General features: G+C 44.5%; 1 protein-coding gene across 1 annotated transcript in view; it reads left to right on the plus strand.

Annotated features, from left to right (window-relative positions):
* ANAPC1 (anaphase promoting complex subunit 1) overlaps window positions 1–25233 on the plus strand; it is a 540434-nt gene that overhangs the window by 469623 nt on the left and 45578 nt on the right. Inside the window, exon 26 of the mRNA XM_029596802.1 lies at window positions 17960–18027. Coding sequence (XP_029452662.1) covers window positions 17960–18027 — 68 coding nt within the window. The remainder of the gene's footprint in view (window positions 1–17959; window positions 18028–25233) is intronic.

The raw sequence follows: 25233 nt of genomic DNA on the forward strand, positions 1-25233 counted from the left end.
AAATACATGTTAGCTAGATTTAAAGATTTTTCAATTGAGTCATCAACGGGTAGAATTAGTTGTGTGTCATCAGCATATATGTAATGTATGATTCCCAGGCCTGCTAGTAGGTGGCACAAAGGAAGTAGGTAGATGTTAAATAGCGTTGCGGACAGAGCTGATGCCTGTGGTACTCCTGTTTGTAGACTAAATTTTCTCTGACATCACGATTTTAATCTGTACTTGAAAAAATCTGTTATTTAGATAAGATCTAAACCAGGCAATTGTGTTGTTCTGTAGTCCTATTTCTTCTAATCTTTTTAATAATATATTATGATTTACTGTGTCGAAAGCTGATGACAGGTCTAATAGCACAAGAATGTAATGTCTTCCGCTATCAAATCCTCTCAGAATATTGTCCGTCAGTGAGAACAGTAGTGTTTCTGTGCTGTAATGTTTGCGGAATCCATGTTGTGAAGGGTACAGTATGTTATAATTATCTAAATGTTCGGTTAGCTGTTTTTGAACAGTTTTTTCTATTAGTTTTGCAATTAATGGTAGGCTAATGGCATGCTAATACATTGGGCGTTAAAAAAAAAAAACACGCACACAAACCCAAAAATGAGCAAACACAAAATGTTTGCCATATTTTGAAATAAGATTTATATGCACAAAAAAAATTTCCATGCAGAAAGCATGTTTTATGTGCATAAATCTTCTTATGTGCAGAAAACTTGCTTTGTGTACATGTTTTCTGCAGTTAAAATTTCGACTATAGATCCCAGCACCAGAACTCCAACTTCCATATACTAACATCCCTGGAAACTTTACTCCACTTGAACTAGCAATTAAGTTTCCAGCACTAAGAAAACATGAGGTAAGACAGCACTCGTGTCTGCATTGTGGATAATAGCTAATGCTAACATTAGTATGAGATTTGCCTGAGAGAGTGCTAATCTGTATGCACATTATAGTGCACAAAACTCCCTGCTGCATGGTGCAGAATAAATGTGTGCACAATTGAGGGTGTGCTCTGCTGAGGGCACCTTATTACATTAGAGTTTTTAAAGCCTGGACCCATATCTAAATGCAACATGTTACCTCAATCTGGCTTTCATCTGGAAACACGCTGGAAAAAAGTAGAAGCTGGGATTCTAAGGAACCAGAACTCTGCTGAATCAAAGTGCAATTTTATTTTATTTACCTGTGCTTTAATGTACTAGAGCTGTCTATTTGCCAAAGTTTGTGCCTTGTTCTGTTTGTAAAGGGCAGGTTTGTTATTGAAATCTGAAAGTGAGCTATTTTGTCCCAGGGTCAATCTGATACTTTGGGCTGTGATTAGCCAGGTGACAGGAAGCACTAAAGCTTCTTGTGTCCAGCAAAGAAAAGTACATTTTTAACTTAGTAAGCCAAATAGGGGGAGGGTCTTATCCAACTCAATTGCAGATACAGAGTCCTGAGAACAACCTTTACCAAGGGTTAACTGTTTAACTCCCTCCCACCCTGCCCAACCACCCCTAGGTTTGTTTTTCTGATATAATCTGCCTAAATATATAATTGGCAACAAGATGAATTAGTAAATTGATATTTCCTTAAGTGTTATCCATCAAATAGATTTACCAAAATGAGGACTATCCAATGTAACTATTGTGGAGCCTTTATTCTGAGGGAAATCATCTGGAAACTTAGGGCTTGCCCCATTTGCTCAGAATTCTCTTCCCTGAAAAAGGAGCTGGCTGAAGTTAAAGCTGAATTAGCTTCAATAAAGAAAGCCTCACCCACTTTACATTATTCAGGAATTAATTCCCCATTACCACATAAACACCAAAAGTCAAAGAAAATGAGATTTACAATGGGCTCAGATAGGATAAGACCTGTTACCCACAGACAACCGTCCTTGACAGCTGGGCAGCCCACAAGTCTAACCCCCACTCACACAGGGAATTAAGGAATTCAAAAAACAGGATTACAGTGGGCTCTGGTAGAATTAGACCTGTGATGCGGAGACACACACTGTATCAAGTGCAAAAAGTACAAAAAGCCTTCTCTGTATTAAATACTGAAGAAGTTCTTGAAAAAAAGATTGAAGTGTTATCTGAAAAGAGAGAAGAAACCCAATGCATACAGAAATTCCACATCAGTAACCAAAGGAAAAAGCTCATTGTGATGGGTGAAGTGGATAACAAAACTCAACTAAAGTCACAAAAGGCGTCCAGGAAAAGCAGTAACCTGAACGAGAAAAGCTGGAAAGCTATGAGCACAAATGCTCGTAGTTTGTGTAATAAAATCCCAGATCTGCAAGCCCTAATGGTGGAGGCGGACTTAGACTTTGTTGCTGTCACGGAGACATGGTTCACAGAATCACATGATTGGGATACGGCAACACTTGGCTATAACTTGTTAAGGAAGGACAGAGAGGATAGGAAAGGGGGAGGAGTGGCTCTTTATGTCAGAAACAATATCCAAGCATCTGAGCTGCAAGGAAGATGGGGCAATGAAGAAGCACTATGGGTCGACCTAAAAAAAGACGATGGGGCATCTTGTATTGGAGTGGTTTACAGGCCTCCAAATCAAAAGGAAGAGCATGACAGAGATCTGGTTGAAGACATCCAAAAGATGGGAAAGAAGGGAGAAGCGGTGATCATTAGAGACTTTAATATGCCGGATGTAGACTGGAGTATCTCTTCAGCAGAATCTTAACAATAGTAGAGAAATAGTGGATGCCCTGCAAGGGGCTTTGTTCAAAATGGTAATGGAACCCACAAGAGAGGGAGCTATATTCAATTTAGTGCTCACTAATGGAGATAATGTCTCTGATGTCCAGGTGGGAGCCCACCTCAGAACCAGTGATCATCAAACAGTATGGTTTCATATCACACAAAGGATACGGAGAAGAAGCAGGAAGACCCGAGTTTTGCAGTTCAAAAACATGGACTTTGATGAAATGGGGAAGTACCTGGAGGAAGAACTAGAAGGCTGGGAAAATGAGAGAGATGTGGAACAACAGTGGACCAAACTAAAAGGAGCAATTAACAAGGCAGCTAATCTATATGTTAGAAAACTAAAGAAAAGCAAAAGAAAAATGAAACCTATCTGGTTCTCAAAGGAGGTGGCTGACAAAATAAAGGCTAAAAGAACAGCGTTCAAGAAATATAAAGGATCCCAAAGGAAGGAGCACAAAGAAGAATATCTGGTGGAACTGAGGGAGACTAAGAAAGTAATCAAGAAGGCAAAAAGTCAAGCGGAAGAAAGGATTGCCAAAGAGGTAACGCGAGGTGACAAAACATTTTTCAGATACATCAGAGAAAGGAGAAAAGTCCAAAGTGGTATAGTGAAATTGAAAGGTGGAAAAGGTCAATGTGTGGAGAGAGACGAAGAAATGGCAGAAATATTAAAAGAATACTTCAGTTCAGTGTTCACTAAAGAGGATCCTGGAGAAGGACCATCTCTAGTTAACAAGAAACCGGAGGGGAGTGGAGTAGATTTAACTCCATTTACAGTAGAGTATGTATGGGAAGAACTGGGGAAACTGAAAGTGGAAAAAGCCATGGGGCCTGATGAGGTTCATCCCAGGATACTGAGAGCTCAGAGATGTGCTGGCGGCTCCGCTGAGTGACCTGTTCAATAGATCCCTGGAAATGGGAGTGGTGCCGAGAGATTGGAGAAGAGCGGTGGTGTTCTCGCTTCATAAGAGTGGGAGCAGAGAGGAGGCTGGTAACTACAGATCGGTTAGCCTCACCTCGGTGGTGGGAAAAGTAATCTAGTCACTGCTGAAAGAAAGAATAGTGAACTATCTACAGTCAGGAGAATTGCTGGACCAGAGGCAGCATGTATTCACCAGGGGAAGATCCTGTCAGACAAATCTGATTGACTTTTTTGACTGGGTGACTAGGGAATTGGATAGAGGAAGAACACTCGATGTCATCTACTTGGATTTCAGCAAAGCTTTTGATATGGTCCCGCACAGGAGACTGGTGAGTAAATTGAGAAGCTTAGGAGTGAGGGCCGTGGTGGTGACCTGGATTGGAAACTGGTTGACAGACAGAAGGCAATGTGTGATGGTAAATGAAACTTACTTTGAAAAGAGAGCGGTGATAAGCGGAGTGCCGCAAGGATCGGTGTTGGGACCAATCCTGTTCAATATCTATGTGAGCAACATAGCACGAGATAGAAGGTAAGGTTTGTCTTTTTGTGGATGACACTAAGATCTGCAACAGAATGACACGCCGGAAGGAGTGGAGAGAATGAGACTGGATTTAAGGAAGCTGGAAGAGTGGTCGAATATACGGCAGTTGAGATTCAATGCCAAGAAGTGCAGAGTCATGCATATGCGGTGCGGAAATCCGAAAGAACTGTATTTGATGGGGGGTGAAGGGCTGATGTGCACAGAGCAGGAGAGAGACCTTGGGGTGATAGTGTCTATCGATCTGAAGTCGGGGAAACAATGTGACAAGGCGATAGCTAAAGCCAGAAGAATGCTGGCTGCATAGAGAGAGGAATATCGAGTAATAAAAGGGAAGTGATTATCCCCTTGTACAGGTCCTTGGTGAGGCCTCACCTGGAGTACTGTGCTCAGTTCTGGAGATCGTATCTCCGAAGGGACAGAGACAGGATGGAGGCAGTCCAGAGAAGGGCGACCAAAAAGGTGGAGGGTCTTCATCGAATGACTTATGAGGAGAGATTGAAGAATCTAAATATGTACACCCTGGAGGAAAGGAGGAACAGAGGTGATATGATACAGACTTTCAGATACTTGAAAGGTTTTAATGATCCAAAGAGAATGACAAACCTTTTCCGTTGGGAAAAAAAATCAGCAGAACTAGGGGTCATGATTTGAAGCTCCAAGGAGGAAGGCTCAGAACCAATGTCAGGAAGTATTTCTTCTCGGGGAGGGTGGTGGATGCCTGGAACGCCCTTCCGGAGGAAGTGGTGAAGACCAAAACTGTGAAGGACTTCAAAGGGGCATGGGATAAACACCGTGGATCCATAAAGTCTAGAGGATGTGAATGAAGAGAGGGTGGCTTGCGGGAAAGACAGCTAATTTCTGGAGATAATACCCTTATTCAATAGACATACACACGGTTAATGCGACTACGACAGTGCTCTATGCTTCAACGGCAAGAGGAAATGTGGATAAAAGGATTTGCATTCACAAAAAAGCGGGGAGTAGCTTGCTTGTTATGGCGGTTACTACCCCAAACCAAACAAGCCTGATATTTCACTTTCAATGCATATCCAGTGTAGCTCTCTACTTCAACGGCAGGGGTGAATGAAGAAAAGATGATTTTATATTCAGACAACAACCAACAAGGACTGAATTACACAGTCTGGTTAAACAAATAAGCATGGGTGTAGCTTGCTTGTTTATGGTAGTTACTACTCCGAATCAATTAAGCCTGATACTTCACTTTCAATACATTTCCAGAGTAGCTCTCTGCTTCAATGGCAGGGGGGAATGAAGAAGGATGGATATATATTCAGATAACCAACAAGGACTAAACTACACTGGCTGGGTAAACAAATAAGCATGGGAGTGGCTTGCTTGTTGCGGCAGTTACTACCCCTAACCAATTAAGCTAGATAATTCACTTAGAAGCAGTTCCTGCTCTGCTCTCTACATTAATGGCGGGGGTGGAAGGGAAATAGAACCAAAAGGTTACATTAATTGTGGGGGTGGATGGGAAATAGAACCGAAAGGTTACTAAATGCCAAGAGTAACAGATAAGTATGAGAGAGGAGAATAAAAAAAAAGGGTGTGGGAGCTTGCTGGGCAGACTGGATGGGCCATTTGGTCTTCTGCCATCATTTCTATGTTTCTATGTAAACATAACAAGAAAGAATAAATAGAACCATTCCATTCATACTCTTTCTGGGTTAAGAAAAGTCTCTTAATTAAGTTAAAATACCATTTACTTTTGGTACTCTTTGGCTGACACAGAATTCATTGCACAATAGGTCCTTAACCTATCTTCAAATGACTTATGAGGAGAGGTTGAAGGACTTAAATATGTATACCCTGGAGGAGAAGAGGTGCAGGTGAGATATGATACAGACCTTCAGATACCTGAAAGTCTTTAATGATGCACATTTGACAAACCTTCTCCATTGGAAAGAAATCAGAAGAACCAAGGGGTCACGAAATGAAACTCCAGGGAGGAATACTCAGAACCAACATCAGGAAATATTTCTTCAAGGAGAGATGGTGGTGGATGCCTTTAATGCCCTTCTGGAGGAGGTGGTGAAGACAAAATCCTTAACTGTTTTTAAAGGGGCATGGGATAAATACTGTGGATCCCTAAAGGCTAGAGTATGGAAATGAAGAAAAGAGAGCATGGGAGTAACTTGCTGGTGTGGAAAAGAGAAAAATGGGAATTAGTTTCGGACAGCAACCAATAAGGACATGTATTTTACGGACTGGGAAAACAAATAAACACGGGGTAACTTGCTGATGCAGCTATTACTACCCTTAACCAATAAGCCTTATACTTGTGATGTAACCCCCAACATTGCCTCTGCTTCAACGGCAAGAGATATCAGAGAATTGGACTCATACAACAACCAACAAGGGCCCTTACTTTAACAGTTTGGAAACCTAAGTATGAGGGTAACTTGTAAGAAATGTCAGTCGCCATCTCCTGATGATATGTTTATGGGGGAAACCTGTATGGCGCGGCTGGTGCTACCATAAGCTTGCTGGGCAGACTATTTGGTCCTTTTCTGCCATCATTTCCATGTTTCTATATATGAGGACATGCAGGGACAAAGAACAGCATTTCTCAGCGTTTATATATACATATTTATAAATTATATATACATATGTTTCCCCACCACAGGGAAACAAGCACTAATGATAAACATGAAAAACTTTAAGAACTTTTATTTATTGTTAGATCATTAAGAAACATAGATACAATAATGCCTACCATAATAATTTAAAGTACATACATCTGTAAGATAATATTCACAAAAACATGACTAAGAATCACAGGCTAACAATAGAAACTTAAACCATTACTAACTCTTGCAGATTTCAGAACAGTGCTTCAGGCACTAGTTTTCGCCAGTACCGATTACTGTAATGCACTTTTTCTAGGACTCCCAAATACAATAATAAGACCATTTCAAATTCTACAAAACACAGCAGTGAGAATACTAATTGGAAAAAGAAGAAGAGACCATATAACTGAAACACTGGCCGAACTTCACTGGCTACCCATAGAACAAAGAATAAAATACAAAGCACTATGCACCATACATAAACTAATAAATGATGAAAAAGCAGACTGGCTAAACACCGCACTACGGGTACACATACCACACAGGAACCTTCGTTCAGCAAACAAAACTCTCTTAACCATTCCCTCAGTCAAGACAGCGAGACTAACACAGGTAAGAGAGATTGCTTTGTCTTTAGCAGGACCCACAATCTGGAACACAATGCCTTTGGAGATCAGATTACAGAGAGACCCCCAAAACATTCAAGAGAAGTCTAAAGACATGGCTTTTTAAACAAGCCTTTTATAAAGAGACCGGAGAATAGAAAATACACTGGAATAAACAGAAGAGCACCGGCACACAGCACTGTTCTTATAAATGTGCATTACAATATTTTAACATATTGAGTACACAATGAATGTAATAATATAACACAGTAAATGTGATTTTTTTTTTGACCTGTAAAAGTACCTTCTAGGTACACCTGGCCAGAACCTACATCACTAAACATTTGTACGTATTTTTATGATTTAATGTAACCGAAATTTAATGGCACCGGTTAGAATGTACTACAGTACGCTTACTCCAAACTTACTTATGTGCCTACATGTAAACCATTGCGATGGTATATAACTTAGCAACGGTATAGAAAAGACTTTAAATAACATAAATAAATAAATATGTAAACACAAAAGACACTTCTACTCACTGACATGCACTTAACAGTTATATCAATGATAGCCTGCACACACTGCATCAGTTACAAACAGGCCAATACAGTACAGTGCGCTCCAACAAGCGCACTGTTAACCTGCCCTTGGACGCACGTTTTCCCTTACCCCTTATTCAGTAAGGGGCGGAAAATGCATGTCCAACCCGCGGCACCTAATAGCGCCCTCAACATGCAAATGCATGTTGATGGCCCTATTAGGTATGCCCGCGCGATACAGAAAGTAAAATGTGCAGCCAAGCCGCACATTTTACTTTAAGAAATTAGCACCTCCCCAAAGGTAGGCGCTAGTTTCTGCCAGCACCGGGAAAGTGCACAGAAAAGCAGTAAAAACTGCTTTTCTGTGCACCCTCCGACTTAATATCATGGTGATATTAAGTCGGAGGTCCCAAAGAGTAAAAAAAAGTGAAAAACAAATATAAAATGGGCCGGTGGCTGTCGAGCCGAAAACCGGACTCTCAATTTTGCCGGCGTCCGGTTTCCGAGCCCGAGGCTGTCAGCGAGCTCGAGAACCGAATCGAATAATCGAATCACCGTCATAGTTGGTGATTCGATTATTAGGAATGTAGATAGCTGGGTGGCTGGTGGGCATGAGGATCGCCTGGTAACATGCCTACCTGGTGCGAAGGTGGCGGACCTCACGCGTCACCTAGATAGGATTTTAGACAGTGCTGGGGAGGAGACGGCTGTCGTGGTACATGTGGGCACCAACGACATAGGAAAATGTGGGAGGGAAGTTCTGGAAGCCAAATTTAGGCTCTTAGGTAGAAAGCTTAAATCCAGAACCTCCAGGGTAGCATTCTCTGAAATGCTCCCTGTTCCACGCGCAGGTCACCAGAGGCAGGCAGAGCTCCGGAGTCTCAATGCATGGATGAGACGCTGGTGCAAGGAAGAGGGATTCAGTTTTGTTAGGAACTGGGGAACCTTTTGGGGAAGGGGGAGTTTCTTCCGAAGGGATGGGCTCCACCTTAACCAGGGTGGAACCAGAGCGCTGGTGCTAACCTTGAAAAGGAGATAGAGCAGCTTTTAAACTAGAACAAAGGGGAAAGCCGACAGTCGCTCAGCAGCACATGGTTCGGAGAGAGGTATCTTCAAAGGATACTAATGATGCATTAGAATTAGGGCATCCCGACAGTGAGGTTCCAATAATTAGAAAAATAGTCCAAGTGCCTGTAACTAAAAACTCACCTGAGCTAAAAAAATTCTAACTTATCCCTATCAATTAAAAAGCAGAATGAAAATACAAACAAAAAACAAACTTTGAAATGTTTGTATGCTAATGCCAGAAGTCTAAGAAGAAAGATGGGAGAATTAGAATGTATAGCAGTGAATGATGACATAGACTTAATTGGCATCTCAGAGACATGATGGAAAGAGGATAACCAATGGGACAGTGCTATACCGGGGTACAAATTATATCGCAATGACAGAGAGGAGCACCCGGGAGGAGGTGTGGCGCTTCATGTCCGGGATGGCATAGAGTCCAACAGGATAAACATCCTGCATGAGACTAAATACAAAATTGGATCTTTATGGGTAGAAATCCCTTGTGTGTCAGGGAAGACTATAGTGATAGGGGTATACTACCGTCCACCTGGTCAAGATGGTGAGACGGACAGTGAAATGCTAAGAGAAATTAGGGAAGCTAACCAAATTGGTAGTGCAGTAATTATGGGAGACTTCAATTACCCCAATATTGACTGGGTAAATGTATCATCGGGACACGCTAGAGAGATAGCGTTCCTGGATGGAATAAATCATAGCTTTATGAAGCAATTGGTTCAGGAACAGACGAGAGAGGGAGCAATTTTAGATCTAATTCTCAGTGGAGCACAGGACTTGGTGAGAGAGGTAATGGTGGTGGGGCCACTTGGCAATAGTGATCATAATATGATCAAATTTGATTTAATGACTGGAAGAGGAACAGCGTGCAAATCCAAGGCTCTCGTGCTAAACTTTCAAAAGGGAAACTTTGATAAAATGAGAAAAATTGTTAGAAAAAAACTGAAAGGAGCAGCTACAAAAGTAAAAAATGTCCAAGATGCATGGTCATTGTTAAAAAAAAACAAAAAAAAACAAACCATTCTAGAAGCACAGTCTAGATGTATTCCACACATTAAGAAAGGTGGAAAGAATGCAAAACGATTACCGGCATGATTAAAAGGGGAGGTGAAAGAAGCTATTTTAGCCAAAAGATCTTCATTCAAAAACTGGAAGAAGGATCCAACAGAAGAAAATAGGATAATACATAAGGGTTGGCAAGTTAAATGTAAGACATTGATAAGACAGGCTAAGAGAGAATTTGAAAAGAAGTTGGCTGTAGAGGCAAAAACTCACAGTAAAAACTTTTTAAAATATATCCGAAGCAGAAAGCCTGTGAGGGAGTCAGTTGGACCGTTACATGATTGAGGGGTTAAAGGGGCACTTAGAGAAGATAAGGCCATCACAGAAAGATTAAATGATTTCTTTGCTTCGGTGTTTACTGAAGAGGATGTTGGGGAGGTACTCGTAATGGAGAAGGTTTTCATGGATAATGATTCAGATGGACTGAATCAAATCACGGTGAACCTAGAAGATGTGGTAGGCCTGATTGACAAACTGAAGAGTAGTAAATCACCTGGACCAGATAGTATACACCCCAGAGTTCTGAAGGAACTAAAAAATGAAATTTCAGACCTATTAGTAAAAAATTTGTAACCTATCATTAAAATCATCCATTGTACCTGAAGACTGGAGGATAGCAAATGTAACCCCAATATTTAAAAAGGACTCCAGGGGCGATCCGGGAAACTACAGACCGGTTAGCCTGAATTCAGTGCCAGGAAAAATAGTGGAAAGTGTTCTAAACATCAAAATCACAGAACATATAGAAAGACATGGTTTAATGGAACAAAGTCAGCATGGCTTTACCCAGGGCAAGTCTTGCCTCACAAATCTGCTTCACTTTTTTGAAGGAGTTAATAAAACACGTGGATAAAGATGAACCGGTAGATGTAGTATACTTGGATTTTCAGAAGGCGTTTGACAAAGTTCCTCATGAGAGGCTTCTAGGAAAAGTAAAAAGTCATGGGATAGGTGGCGATGTCCTTTCGTGGATTGCAAACTGGCTAAAAGACAGGAAACAGAGAGGATTTAATGGACAATTTTCTCAGTGGAAGAGAGTGGACAGTGGAGTGCCTCTGAAATCTGCTCTATCCCAGCTGGATAATAGGCAATTGTTACATGCAATGGACATCACTAAGCAGGTGTACTATGAGGGAGGAGACAAGACTGGGCGCATACTGGCGCGGCAATTGAGAACCAAAATATCGCAAAATAACATCTTTAAAATAAAAGACAATACTGGGCAATTTCTCACCTTATCCTCGAAGATTAGAGATACCTTCTCTGATTTCTATCGCACCCTATATAGCGCTGAGACGGCTATCCATCAGTCCGATATTGTAGATTATCTGCAAGATATTGAATTGCCCACCCTGACCCCAGAACAGCAACGGTTTTTAGAGGCACCTATTACAGCAGAGGAGATCACATCTGTTATCAAATCTCTTAAGCTGGGTAAATCCCCGGGCCTCGATGGGTTTTCGGGAGCCTACTACAAAAAATGTGGCGGAGCCACTTGCTCAATTCTATAACAGTCTGCAGGAGGATGGGTGCATCGGTTTTCAGGCAAATGTGGCCATCATCACCGTACTTACTAAGCCGGGGAGGGACCCTATACTTTGCAGTTCCTTTAGACCCATCTCCCTCATTAATGTCGACCTCAAGATCCTGGCTAGACTCTTAGCTTTACGGCTCAATAGATATATCTACCTTGCCTGGTATACTCTGACCAAGTGGGTTTTGTGCCACAGCGCATGGCGGCAGATAATATCCGCAAGGTTATCAACTTGATGTGGTGGGTCCGTAGAGAAAAGGAACCGGCAGTGTTATCTATTGACGCTGAAAAAGCGTTTGATTTACTTCACTGGCCGTTTCTATTTCTCACATTGCAAAAGCTGGCATTTGGGCCCTATTTTCTTAAATGGGTTCAAAAACTATACGACAATCCTAAAGCTAGGGTCAAAGTTAACAATGGATATGGTTCTGCGTTTGACATTGGCCGAGGTACCAGGCAGGGGTGTCCTTTATCACCCCTGCTTTTTGCTCTTTCTCTTGAACCTCTGACTACCAGGATCAGAACCTCTTCCGATATTCAGGGGGTCAACTTGGGAGGAAAACACTACAAATTATCGTTTTTCACTGACGTCTTACTAACCTTAATGGACCCCATTCAATCATTAAAGGGAGTAATGCGGGAATTAAACAGGTATAGCAAGGTTGCAGGCCTCAAGGTGAACTTTGAGAAATCAGAGTTACTTAATGTCAATCTGAGCCCCACCATAGTTCAGACACTAAAGGAGCATTATCCGTTTAAGTGGGCCAAATCTCATTAAATATCTGGTTGTCCAACTACCTGCAAAATTGCCGGACTTCTATAAATTATCTCCCTCTAATTGATAAAATTACTACGGATATGAGCAGATAGAACAATGGGAGTTTTTCTTGGCTGGGCCGGATTGCAATTACTTAAATGAATATCCTCCCGAAATTCCGACAAATACAAGAAAAAGAGACCATATTACGCCAGTCCTAAAATCATTACATTGGTTACCAATTGAATATAGAATCAAACATAAAACTTTATGTATGATTCACAAGATTATATACGGACAAAAAAACTGACTGGCTGAACTCAACTATCAAACTTCACGTGCCCCAACGAGAACTAAGGTCAGCAAATAAAGGATTATTGTCAGTGTCTACAGTAAGATCTGCACAGCTTAGCGAAGTGAGGGACCGGGCCATTTCGATCGCAGGGCCAAAATTGTGAAATAGTTTACCAGTAGATCTTAGAATGCAGGATAATCTCAAAAAATTCAAGAAAGACCTAAAAACATGGTGCAACATACGGAATTAAAACCTGAGAGCTGTTAGCTAAGACAGAAGTTATCCGTGGATGCTCTTTATCTTTCTTAACTATATTTTATCTTGTTTTAATGTGTAGATTTTAACTATTGTACTATTTTATTTTTATTGAATTTTTATTGTATTCTTGTTTCTAACTTTTTTATTGAATTTTATCATGTAAAATGTAAAGATAGAATTTTTGTATTCTGTGACACGGTATATAAAAGTTGCATAAATAAATAAATTGCTTTACCTCTTTTCATCCCTTCCAGTGTATATTCCTTCCTCAATTTTGCGCAATTGGCAGAAAAATTTATTTTATTTCATTTGGAGACGACGCCCACCTTGAGTGGCCCGACAGGTATTATACCTACCAAAAACACAAGGGGGCCTGGGAGTCCCTAATCTTTCAGGGTACTACGCTGCATCGCAAATACGAGCTGTATTGGATATACACTGCCGGGTAGCCCCACAGCAATGGTTACTTGTAGAACAGCATTTAGTGGGACCTATGGAATTATCAGCCATCTCAGGGCAGCCCCGTGCTACCTGGAGACCAGTGCAGGCTATCCCATGGTCACTAGCAGTTACCACATGCGTCTGGGCTAATAACAGACGTCGTCTACTTGGGGATTATAAATATTTTTATCAAACATCTCTCCTAAACAATACCTACTTCCCTATTGGATATCAAACCAATCGCTTGCAATATTGGTGGGAGAAAGGGATTACCACCATTGGCCACCTATTATCCTAAGGCGCAATTATTTCCAGGGACAGGTTATTTGCCCATTTTCAACTTGACCACCGTGACATTTTGGGATACACACAAGTAGGGATGTGCAGAGGGACGCCATACGTTGCATTCGGGATACGTATTCGTCGGGTGGCAGATACGTTGTATACGTCCGTGTGGCGTCCCGATACGGTTATACGTCTAATCCTATTCGTTACCCGGCTAAAATTAAATTTACTACAACCCCCCACCCTCCTGACCACCCCAAGACTTACCAAAACTCCCTGATGGTCCAGCGGGGGTCCGGGAGCACTGTCACACCCTCTGTACCAGTTCAAAATGGCGCCAATAGCCCTACCATGTCACAGGGGCTACCGGTGCCTTGGTCAGCCCCTGTCACATGGCCATCGGTGCCATCTTGTGCTCCTGCCATGTGACAGGGGCTGACTAATGGCATCGGTAGCCCCTGTGACATAGTAAGGGCAAGGCTATCGGCGCCATTTTGGTTCCTGGCACCCGACGGCACGAGTGCAGGAGATCGCTCCCCGACCCCCGCTGGACCCCCAGGGACTTTTGGCCAGCTTGGGGGGGCCTCCTGATCCCCACAAGACTTGCCAAAAGTCCAGCGGGGGTCCGGGAGCAACCTCCTGCACTCGGGCCATGTTGCCAGTATTCAAAATGGCGCCGGCGCTGGCCTTTGCCCTCACTATGTCACAGGGGCCGACCCTCGGCCCGAGTGCAGGAGGTCATTCCCGGACCCCCGCTGGACTTTTGGCAAGTCTTGTGGGGGTCAGGAGGACCCCCCAAGCTGGCCAAAAGTCCGCGGGGGTCCGGGAGCAATCTCCCCCAGCGGGGGTCCGGGAGCGACCTCCTGCATTCGGGCCGTATTGCCATCAGGTGCCAGGAACCAAAATGGCGCCGATAGCCTTGCCCTTACTATGTCACAGGGGCTACTGACGCCATTGGTCAGCCCCTGTCACATGGCAGGAGCACAAGATGGTGCCGATGGCCATGTGACAGGGGCTGACCAATGGCACCAGTAGCCCCTGTGACATAGCAGGTCAAAGGCTATCGGTGCCATTTTGAACTGGTACCGAGGGTGTGAGAGTGCAGGGGATGGTTCCCGGACCCCCCGCTGGACCACCAGGGAGTTTTGGTAAGTCTTGGGGGGGTTGTTTAAATTGGTGGCCGAATAATTCGGCGAAAATTCGTTGTATCCGTGGGGAATCGCGATACGTTTCGCTTCCCCACGAATACAACGAATATTGGCACATCCGTTGCGGATTGCCAATACGTAGGGACCGAATGCACACCCCTACACACAAGTATCACATTATGTGCGGAGTCTTCAGAGGACCGGTTCCCTGCGTCCGGGACGGTCACTGCTGGAGTCTTACTGTTTACATAGCGATATGCTTAAAGGCTCAATATCTAAACTTTATCAATTGTTCTTCCCGACCCCGACTGAGCCTTGCAAATTTATCTCCAGGTGGGAATCTAATCTGGACAGACAATTGGGATTGAAGACTTGGGGGAGAGGTCTTTAGCAGTGCTAGGAGGTGTTCTATATCTGCATGAATGCAGGAAAACTGCTATAAAATAATTTATAGGTGGTACCTTACTCTGGATAAGCTTCATCGATTTTACCCTTCTGTCCCGGACACTTGCTGGCGGGACTGTGGGGAACAGGGAACGTTTATTCATATCTGGTGGGAGTGCCCCTAATTAGGAAAATGTGCGAAGAGGTATTGATTGGATGAGCTCCGTCTTGGGAACACCAGTAACACCCTCTGTTGACACTGCACTATTGCAAATATTTCCTGACATTGTTAATAAGACTCAACAATGCTTCTGTATTCAATTGTTTATGGCTCAACGATGGAAATCGCATCAAATACCAAGACTTCAGGACATCATTGACATATTACATCAGTACTATAAGCTGGCCTCCCTGACAGCGATTAAGTATAATCGAGTGACTTCCTTTATGAAAATCTGGAAACCTTTTTCGGATTATGTTTCACATTTGTGATATATTTTGTATTGTGCTTACATTGCCAACCTGCATAGGATATTGTGCCCTGCAGGATACTACAACTGAGGATACAATAGTGGATAGTGCTTGATTAGCGAACATTTGTCGGACCAGTAGGAGTGGTGTGGGCGCGACAGCCTGCCCCGTAGCGCTTTTTTGGTTTTTCTCTTGTTATGATGAAGACTATTGCTTTATCTAAATCTGCTTTGTCAATTTTGTACCATGGGGGGTGGGAGGTGGGGAGGAGGGTTAGGAAGGGGACATGTTAACAACTTTGCACTGACTGTTTGTGTGTACCTTAATATGTTGGAAAGCCTGTAAGCAATTGTGCAAGTTTGTTTTTTTTATTAAATCTTCAATAAAAAACTTAAATTAAAAAAGAAAAGAAAAGAAAAAATTGTCCTCGAGAAGAATGACAGGATCTCATCAGCTCCAACATAACCCCTCCATGTCTCACAAGAATGACAGTGGAGGCTTGGCTTAAGTGTAGAAGTGAATGTGTTTCTGATTTTCCAGTTTTGTACTGCATTCAGTGTGTTGCTTCTTTGGGTTTCCATTTCAATTTCTGTCTGCATATTTGTAATTTGTGGTCAACTATTCAAGCAGTTTAGATGCAAAAAGGAGAGAGGCTGATAGTAAGCAGAGCAGGAAGGGTTCAGTTTAGGTTTTTTGAGGTGCAGCATGTTAACAGCATATTTGAAGGAAGAGGGACAGTTGCAGTGGCAAGTGATCAACTGAGGAGATGATTTCAGGGGAGATAGAACTGGAGGAGCAGGGTGGGAATGAGGTCAGAGGAATAAGTAGTTCCTCCTCCATGATTTCAGAAATGGAAGAAAGTGTGGCAAGGGCCAAAGGAAGGGGAGATGAATGAATTGGGGGCACAGGAACCAGTCTAGTGGAGAATTCACTATTAATCTTGTCAGTCTTTTCATGTAAAACGTCATCCATAGTCTGGGCAGAAAATGTAGGGAAGATGGGAAGGCGAGAGAGGGAGGTGAGTTTGGCAAAGAGATAGTGGAAATTGGAGGCAAGGGTGTTTGTCAGATCGACATAATCTTGCTGGGCAAGTGTAATAGATCAGAAGGAGCCAAGCATTAATTTGAAACATATGAAATCTGCATAGGAATGAGATTTCAGGCAGACACACTCTGCAGAGTGAGTGTGGAAACCCAGGAGTGAATTATGGAGGTGTGAGCCAAGGTTGGGGTTTTGACATGCCTTACAGTTCAGGGGAGGGGTAACGAAAGTGTGTTATAAGAAGAAATTGTCATCAACAGACTTTAACAGGGTTGGAGAAATAAGACAGTACTGGAGAGGATGGCAGGGGTCAATAGCTTGGATATTCCTAGTGTTGGTGATTGGACAAGAATTCAGAGGAAGGTGGCTAAGTATGAAAATTATCAGATAATGGTTAGAAAGGGGAAGAACACAGATTAGCAAGAACAGAGGTGGAGAAGTCTGAGAGAGTGAAGTTGGAAGACAGGACTAGGTCAAGGCAGTGCCCTTGTTGGTAGGATGAGAGGGAGTCCCAGCTGCAAATGGCTTATCACAAACCTTGGTCCTTTGCGCACTCTATTCCTCTCTCCCAAAAAGTGTGCTGCTTGCTTTCACTACAAGCTGTGAGCTCTTATGTCTAATAACTAAGTACACTTTACATTTACCTATGTCCAAGACTTCATTCCAGTTATCTTATGTCCTGCTTACCTTTGAACTTTTGTCATCATTCCCTTCAAACCTGGTTTAAAGCCTCCTTCGCTAGGTTGGCAAGTCTATGAGCAAAGATATTCTTAATATTCCTTACAAAAGGTAACCCATTTTCACTCAGCAGACCTTTGTGAGTTCCAGCGTTTTAAGGATTTCTAATAGGCTGACATTTCTAATTGTGCTCTATTAGTATTTATTTCATTTGAGGCTTTGGAAGGTTTCTTAATTGGAACCCATTGCGAGAGCAGCAAAGCTCGGTCATTTGAAGAGAAGTGAAAACATTGCAGGATCTGTGATTTTTGTCAGTCTCTGAACCTGCAACACTAGAGGATATCCAGAGGTCCAGACTGGTGGGAAAATTAATAAACAGGATTTAGTCAAAATTCCTATTAAAGATGTTGGCTGTGTAATATGTCTGGATTTTTAAAAAACTTTTACCTAAACCATCTGCATAAATTGAAAGAAATCTTATGTTGCATTGCTTGGTCACAAGTAACTAATTGCTCTACAAGGCCACCTGTTGTCATCATAGAAACTTTTCTTGTCCAGTATTATGTCCGTGGATGCTTATACATGATAGCTCACTGCTAATTGCTCTCTATTTTTGCAGATAAAAGTTAAAGGCCCGCGGTACTGGGAGATAGTGATAGATTTAAGCAAGGGACCCCAACATCTAAAGTAAGTTCTGTATAAGTATTCCTGCTGATGGGGCTTAAAATGTTTCTTCTCCTTAATTCCTTATAAATAATTTCAGGTTGGCTTTCAGTTGATTTTTATATATTTTATCACATATTTATTTTTCTTCAAGGCAAGCAAGATGTCAGTCCTCACATGTGAGTTACATCATCCAATGAAGCCCGGCATTGAACTTTTGATTTCAAAGCTTCTAGCATATGCAGCCATAGATCACTTCCCAGGCAGGGCCCCTTAATCTTTTTTTTTCCCCACAGAGCTTGTAAAACACAATCCTTTTTAATAACTTTTTTCCCTCCCAGTGTACCAAACAATACAGCACAAACCTTACAACTGGCCAGATATTATGACAGCATCATAACTGCTTCTTACAGAGGTAGCAATAATACATGCAGCGTCCAAATTGTACATGAAGGATGAACATTTTCACATGAAACCTACATCAACTGCTGTTGCATACAATGTGCAATATATGGACCCCATATCTGTCCATATTTAAAGTTTTATTTTTTCAGATCATATTGCAAATACTCTATGTCCGCTATTTCACGCACCTAGCTCAGCCAATAATCAAGCGGGGGGCTCGATTTCCAAAAGGTGGTGACGGTAAATCTAGCCACCACAACAGTTGACCAACCAACTGTCTACTTTTATACGGAATCAGTGAGCCCACCCATCTACCCAGTGCCCCAGCTGTGGTCCAGTGTGTATGGGAAAACCCTTAATATTGGCAATTTCCTGTGCAACCAGGGACCAAAAATAGCTGACATTTGGGCAAATGTGTATGAAAGTAGCAATCTCCCCACATCCTCTCCAACAAATATCTGCATCAGGAAACATTTTTGAGTAATGAACTGGCGTTCTATAAGTTCTATGCAATAGACCAACCATCAGCACAGTGTGCTTAGCACAAATAGAAAGGCAATGCGCTGACATCCATATAGTTTTCCAATTTCTGTTCTCCAATTCCAAACACAGAACAGCATTACAGGCAATAAGAGACTGTGGGGTAGAATTCCCAAACTTCTTTTCCAAGATACCATGATTTCTCACAGGACAAGCAGGATGGTAGTCCTCACATATGAGTGACATCATCAGGAAGGAGCCCAATCACGGAAAACTCCTGTCAAAGTTTTCAGAACTTTGACTGGCCCCTACTGGGCATGCCCAGCATGCCACTAACCCTGCAGCCAGCAGGGGTCCCCCTTCAGTCTTCTTTTTTCTGCGCAGCAGTAGCCTCGCGGTTTAGGAGCTCTGGAGAGATTCCTGACAGGAATTTTCCTCACGGACTTAATTAAAATTACTTCGCCCCACAGGGGTCCCTCCTCTAACTTTTCTCAAGCCGCGGTACTCCGGTAAGTTTTTCACCGTTTTTCGTCGATTACCATCGTTTGGCCCTTGCGGCCTACTGGCCATCGACCGTACTGCGGCTTGATTTTTCTATGGCCATGGCATCGGGTTTCTGTCGGTGCCCGGACTGTACTCGCACCATGTCTATCACAGACCATCATAGAGTCTGTGTAATGTGTTTAGGCCGTGAGCATGATGTCCTGACTTGCACCAAATGTGCCCTCATGACACCAAAAGGTCGCAAAGCCAGAATGGAGAAGATGGCACTCCATTTCCATGCTCACACCCCGACGCCGTCCATCGCATCGACGTCATCGGAACCGGCACCGTAGAAGTTGCACCACCATCGACAACCGTCCGGTGACCGCCCGCCATTGACGTCTTCACGGCCATCGACTCTCGTTTCTCCCCCTCAGGATCGAGGAGATCGTAGGGAGAAGCATCGGCATTGTAAGTCTCGGACCGTCGAGGGAGCGAAATCATCGACCTCGCCACCGTCCGAGCCACCGTCGAAGAAGCCCCATCCAGGAGTGGCACCGACCACGCCTGTAACCGGGACATTGAGGCCACCCTCACCCAATTGGGGTTTGGGAGTCACGATTCCGCCTGTAAAGGTGGTCCCTCCGACTGTGCCTCAGCCTCCCTCTTCCGTCACGGAGCTGGAGCTGATTGCCCCAGGTCTCCGGGAAGAACTGGACCGTCTGGTCCAGGAGGCCATCGACAAAGTGATGCAACGACTCCAGGTCACTCCGGCTCTGACACCGGCACCGAGAGTGGAACCGGTCATCGACCCGATTTCAGCAGCGCTGGCACCGCTGCTATCCCAGATGGAGGTGCTCATGACTGCCCTTCCACCGGTGATTCCCGGGTCTCCGATGGCTACGGTGCGCTCCCCCATGACTGCTTCATCGGGAGGAGAAACACCATTCCGCATTACTCCTTCAGGGGTATTGCCTCAGCCATCGATGCCATGTCGTCCCTCGCCACCGATTCATTCATCGGGGGCGATAGACACATCGGTGCCATCGATGCCGGTACCAATGCCCCCCAGGGCGTCCGTGGTGCCCCCGGCGATTCCTTCGATTTTCTCGGAGCCTCAGCCGGGCCCTTCGAGTATCCAACCCCCTTCTCGTCCTACAGGTCAGCCTGCTGATCCTTATGACACCTGGAGTGATGATACTTCCACAGACACCGATGATTTACCTTCACCTCCTCCTACTGAAAGTAGAAAGTGTTCTCCTCCAGAGGACCTCTCTTTCATTAATTTTGTGAAGGAAATGTCGGAATTGGTCCCTTTTCAGCTTCAGACGGAGCAAGATGATAGGCACCAGATGATGGAGCTTCTCCAATTCCTGGATGCCCCTAAAGTGATCACTTCTATTCCCATTCATCAAGTTCTGCTTGACCTCCTCAAAAAGAACTGGGAAAATCCTGGATCCATTGCCCCAGTACACAGAAAAGCTGACACTACTTATCTAGTACAGTCAGCCCCGGGCTTTCAAAAATCTCAGCTTGACCACCACTCAGTTGTGGTAGAATCAGCTCAAAAGAAAGCGAAAAGGACGAAGCCACGCTCCTCTACCCCTCCTGTCAAGGAACACAAGTTCCTAGACAATATTGGTCGACGAGTGTTCCAAGGGGCCATGCTCATCTCCAGGATTGCTTCTTACCAGCTGTACATGACCCAATACAATAGAGTCATTTTCAAGCAAATACAGGACTTCTCTGAAACCCTGCCTGACCAATTCCAAGAACATCTTCAAACCCTTGTCAACAAGGGCTTTGAGGCAGGGAAGCATGAGATACGAACAGCTTACGATATCTTCGACACCTCCACTAGAGTGTCTGCAACTGCCATTTCGGCAAGACGCTGGGCCTGGCTCAAGTCTTCTGACCTTCGGCCAGAGGTACAAGACAGGCTCTCTGACGTGCCCTGTATAGGAGATAATCTATTCAGTGAACAGATTCAACAAATAGTGGCTGAGTTAAAGGACCATCATGAGACCCTCAAACAGCTCTCATTGATACCTTCTGACTTCCCTTCTAGACAGCTCTTCAAGAAGGACTCCAAGAAGTCATTCTTCCGTCCAAGGAAGTACTATCCCCCACCAACAAGGTCCCGAGCTACGAGGCCTTATCAAAAATCTCAGCCTCGCCAGCCCCAGAAGCAAAAGCCACAAGCAGCAGCCTGATCCCTCTGCCAAGCATACCAGTGGGAGGCCAACTATGCCACTTTCATGGAATATGGCAATCAATCACAACCGACCAATGGGTGCTGGCAATCATTGCTCAGGGTTACCATCTGTATTTTCTTGCTGTTCCACTGGACTCCCCACCTCTACAAGCGTGGAGAGTAACCGACCACTCTGTCCTTCTGGAGCAGGAGGTTTCCCTTCTTCTCCAATTAAGAGCAATAGAACCCGTTCCTCTTTCGCAACAAGGCCTAGGGTTCTATTCCTGGTACTTTTTGATCCCCAAAAAATCCTGGGGGCTTCATCCAATTCTGGACCTACGTGCCCTTAACAAGTACCTCCAGCGGGAAAAGTTCAAAATGGTAACCTTGGGCTCGCTTCTACCTCTTCTACAAAGAGGAGACTAGCTCTGCTCTCTGGACCTCCAGGACGCATACACCCACTTCGCGATAGCTCCAGCTTATCACAAGTACCTCCGGTTTTTAGTAGGCCCAAGGTACTATCAATACCGGGTGCTTCCATTCGGCCTAGCATCGGCACCACGAGTCTTTACCAAATGTCTCATAGTCGTCGCAGCTTTTCTCAGGAAACAAGGTGTTCACGTCTACCCCTATTTAGACGACTGGTTAATCAGGGCCCCAACCCAGCAGCCGCTCGGTCGTCCCTGGATTTGACCCTACACACTCTAATCTCTCTAGGATTTCTCGTCAATTACGAGAAATCCTATTTAGTCCCATCTCAAACCTTATCGTTCATTGGGGCAGACTTTGGACACCTTACAGGTAAAAAAGCCTTCCTACCTCAATGAGTGCAAACCATCGTGTCCCTCGCTCATCAGTTGCAGTCTCAGTATACAGCAACAGCTCGACAATTCCTTGTCCTTCTCGGACACATGGCGTCCTCAGTCCATCTCACACCAATGGCCTGCCTGGCCATGAGAGTCATGCATTGGACTCTGAGGTCACAATGGATTCAAGCGACTCAGCCTCTGTCAACCATTGTCCACATCACCAACGCACTCCATCTGTCTCTCGCCTGTGGAAAGATCAGAACAGTCTCCTCCAGGGACTGCCTTTTCACCTGCCAGATCCTCAACTCATTCTCACCACCGATGCTTCCAACCTCGGCTGGGGAGCTCATGTAAACGATCTGCAGTCACAAGGTTTTTGGTCTCCAGAGGAAGCCAAGAACCAGATAAATTTCCGGGAGCTTCGAGCGATGCGATATGCTCTCAGAGCTTTTCAGGATTGCCTATCAAATCACGTCATCCTGATTCAGATGGACAACCAGGTGACCATGTAGTACATCAACAAGCAGGGAGGCACAGGCTCCTTCCTTCTGTGTCAGGAAGCTGCGCAGATTTGGGCGGAAGCACTCTCCCGCTCGTTGTACCTCAGGGCCACCTATTTGCCGGGAGTGCACAATGTCTTGGCAGACAAACTGAGTCGTGTCTTCCAGCCACACGAGTGGTCTCTCAATCCCTCTGTAGCGACCTCTCTCTTCCAGCAATGGGGTCATCGCCAAATAGACCTCTTTGCGTCCCCTCAGAACCACAAGGTGGACAATTACTGCTCTCTCATTCAGAGCGAGCGCTCTCAGCCCAGAGATGCATTCTCCCTCTCGTGGGCAGCCGGTCTGCTTTATGCATTCCCCTTCTCTCGAAGACTCTCATGAAGCTCCGTCAGGACAAGGGAACCATGATCCTGATAGCACCTCACTGTCCACGCCAAGTGTGGTTTCCCATACTCCAGGATCTCTCCATCCGCAGGCACATTCCCTTGGGAACGCACCCGCTTCTGATCACTCAGAATGACGGATGTCTACGCCATCCCAATCTTCAGGCCTTGTCCCCGACGGCATGGATCTTGAAAGATTAATCCTTCAACCACTTAACCTTTCAGATTCGGTTTCTCGTGTCCTGATTGCTTCACGGAAGCCTTCCACAAGAAAATCTTATTCCTATAAATGGAAAAGGTACACATCATGGTGTTCTTCGCAATCCCTTGATCCCTTTTCCTGTCCACTCCCAAGGTTTTTGGACTATCTCTGGCATTTATCGGAATCAGGTCTAAAGACCTCTTGCATCAGAATGCATGTCAGTGCGGTAGCCGCCTTCCATAAAGGTGTCTGGGATGTCCCTATATCGGGTCAACCCCTCGTAACACGTTTTCTTAAAGGCTTGCTCCATATCAAGCCACCTTTACATCCTCCGGCCCCTTCTTGGGACCTTAATCTGGTTCTCGGGCGGCTCATGAAACCACCCTTCGAACCTCTTCACTCCTGTGACCTAAAATATCTCACATGGAAAGTGATTTTCCTTTTGGCTATCACTTCAGCTCGCAGGGTTAGTGAGTTACAGGCCCTAGTTACCTATCTGACTTACACTAAACTCCTGCAGGACCGGGCGGTACGCCGCACTCACCCTAAGTTTTTGCCTAAGGTAGTTTCGGAGTTTCACATTAATCAATCCATCATACTACCTATCTTCTTCCCCAGGCCCCACTCCAACCCAGGGGAACAGGCTCTGCATACCCTTGACTGTAAACGGGCTCTAGCGTTCTACCTAGACCGTACAGTTGCCCACAGGAAGAGCACTCAGTTATTCGTATCTTTCCATCCCAACAAATTAGGGCAACCTGTGGGTAAGCAGACTCTCTCCTCCTGGTTGGCGGACTGCATATCTTTTTGCTATCAGCAAGCAGGCATTCCTTTCCAAGCCTGTGTTAAAGCACACTCTGTGAGGGCCATGGCAACTTCAGTAGGACACCTACGATCGGTGCCACTTCCTGACATTTGCAGGGCTGCCACCTGGAGTTCTCTCCACACTTTCGCAGCCCACTATTGCTTGGACAAAGCCGGAAGACAGGATTCCATCTTCGGCCAATCTGTCCTGCATAACCTATTTCCAACGTGACGTACCAACACCCTTCCGCCTGCCCGGTGAGGTTCAGGATGCCCTCTACCAAATTCCACCCCAGTTGTTGTGCCTGTTGCACACCGTTGGGTACATTTGGTGCATGTTCGGACATCCTCAGCTCAGTATTCAACTCTGTACAGCTTGTCCTGTGAGAAAGCAAATGTTGCTTATCTGTAACAGGTGTTATCACAGGACAGCAGGATGTTAGTCCTCACGAAACCCGCCCGCCACCCCGCGGTGTTGGGTTCGTAACGTTTTGTTGTTTTATTTTTTCGGCACTGCCTGTAGCTATCAAATAAGACTGAAGGGGGACCCCTGCTGGCTGCAGGGTTAGTGCCATGCTGGGCATGCCCAGTAGGGGCCAGTCAAAGCTCTGGAAACTTTGACAGAAGTTTTCCTGATTGGGCTCCATCCTGATGATGTCACCCATATCTGAGGACTAACATCCTGCTGTCCTGTGAGAACACCTGTTACAGGTAAGCAACATTTGCTAAATGCATGCTATATCTCAGATTCACGCACCAGGATCACTAAGGTATCTCTAAGGTATCTCTCCATACCGTTCAAATTAGGTAAAGGCTGAGCCAAGTCAAAATGTCCCATTAAAGCCCAACACAGCTGTAAATATTGAGCATGAGCATCAGGATTAAGCTCAGGTCCTGAAAAGTCCGAAAACCATCATCCCATAACTGTAACTAAACCCTTCCCTCTCCATTCCCTAAAAACAGGGGA

Source organism: Rhinatrema bivittatum, chromosome 3, assembly GCF_901001135.1.
Source record: "Rhinatrema bivittatum chromosome 3, aRhiBiv1.1, whole genome shotgun sequence".
Classification (NCBI taxonomy): domain Eukaryota; kingdom Metazoa; phylum Chordata; class Amphibia; order Gymnophiona; family Rhinatrematidae; genus Rhinatrema; species Rhinatrema bivittatum.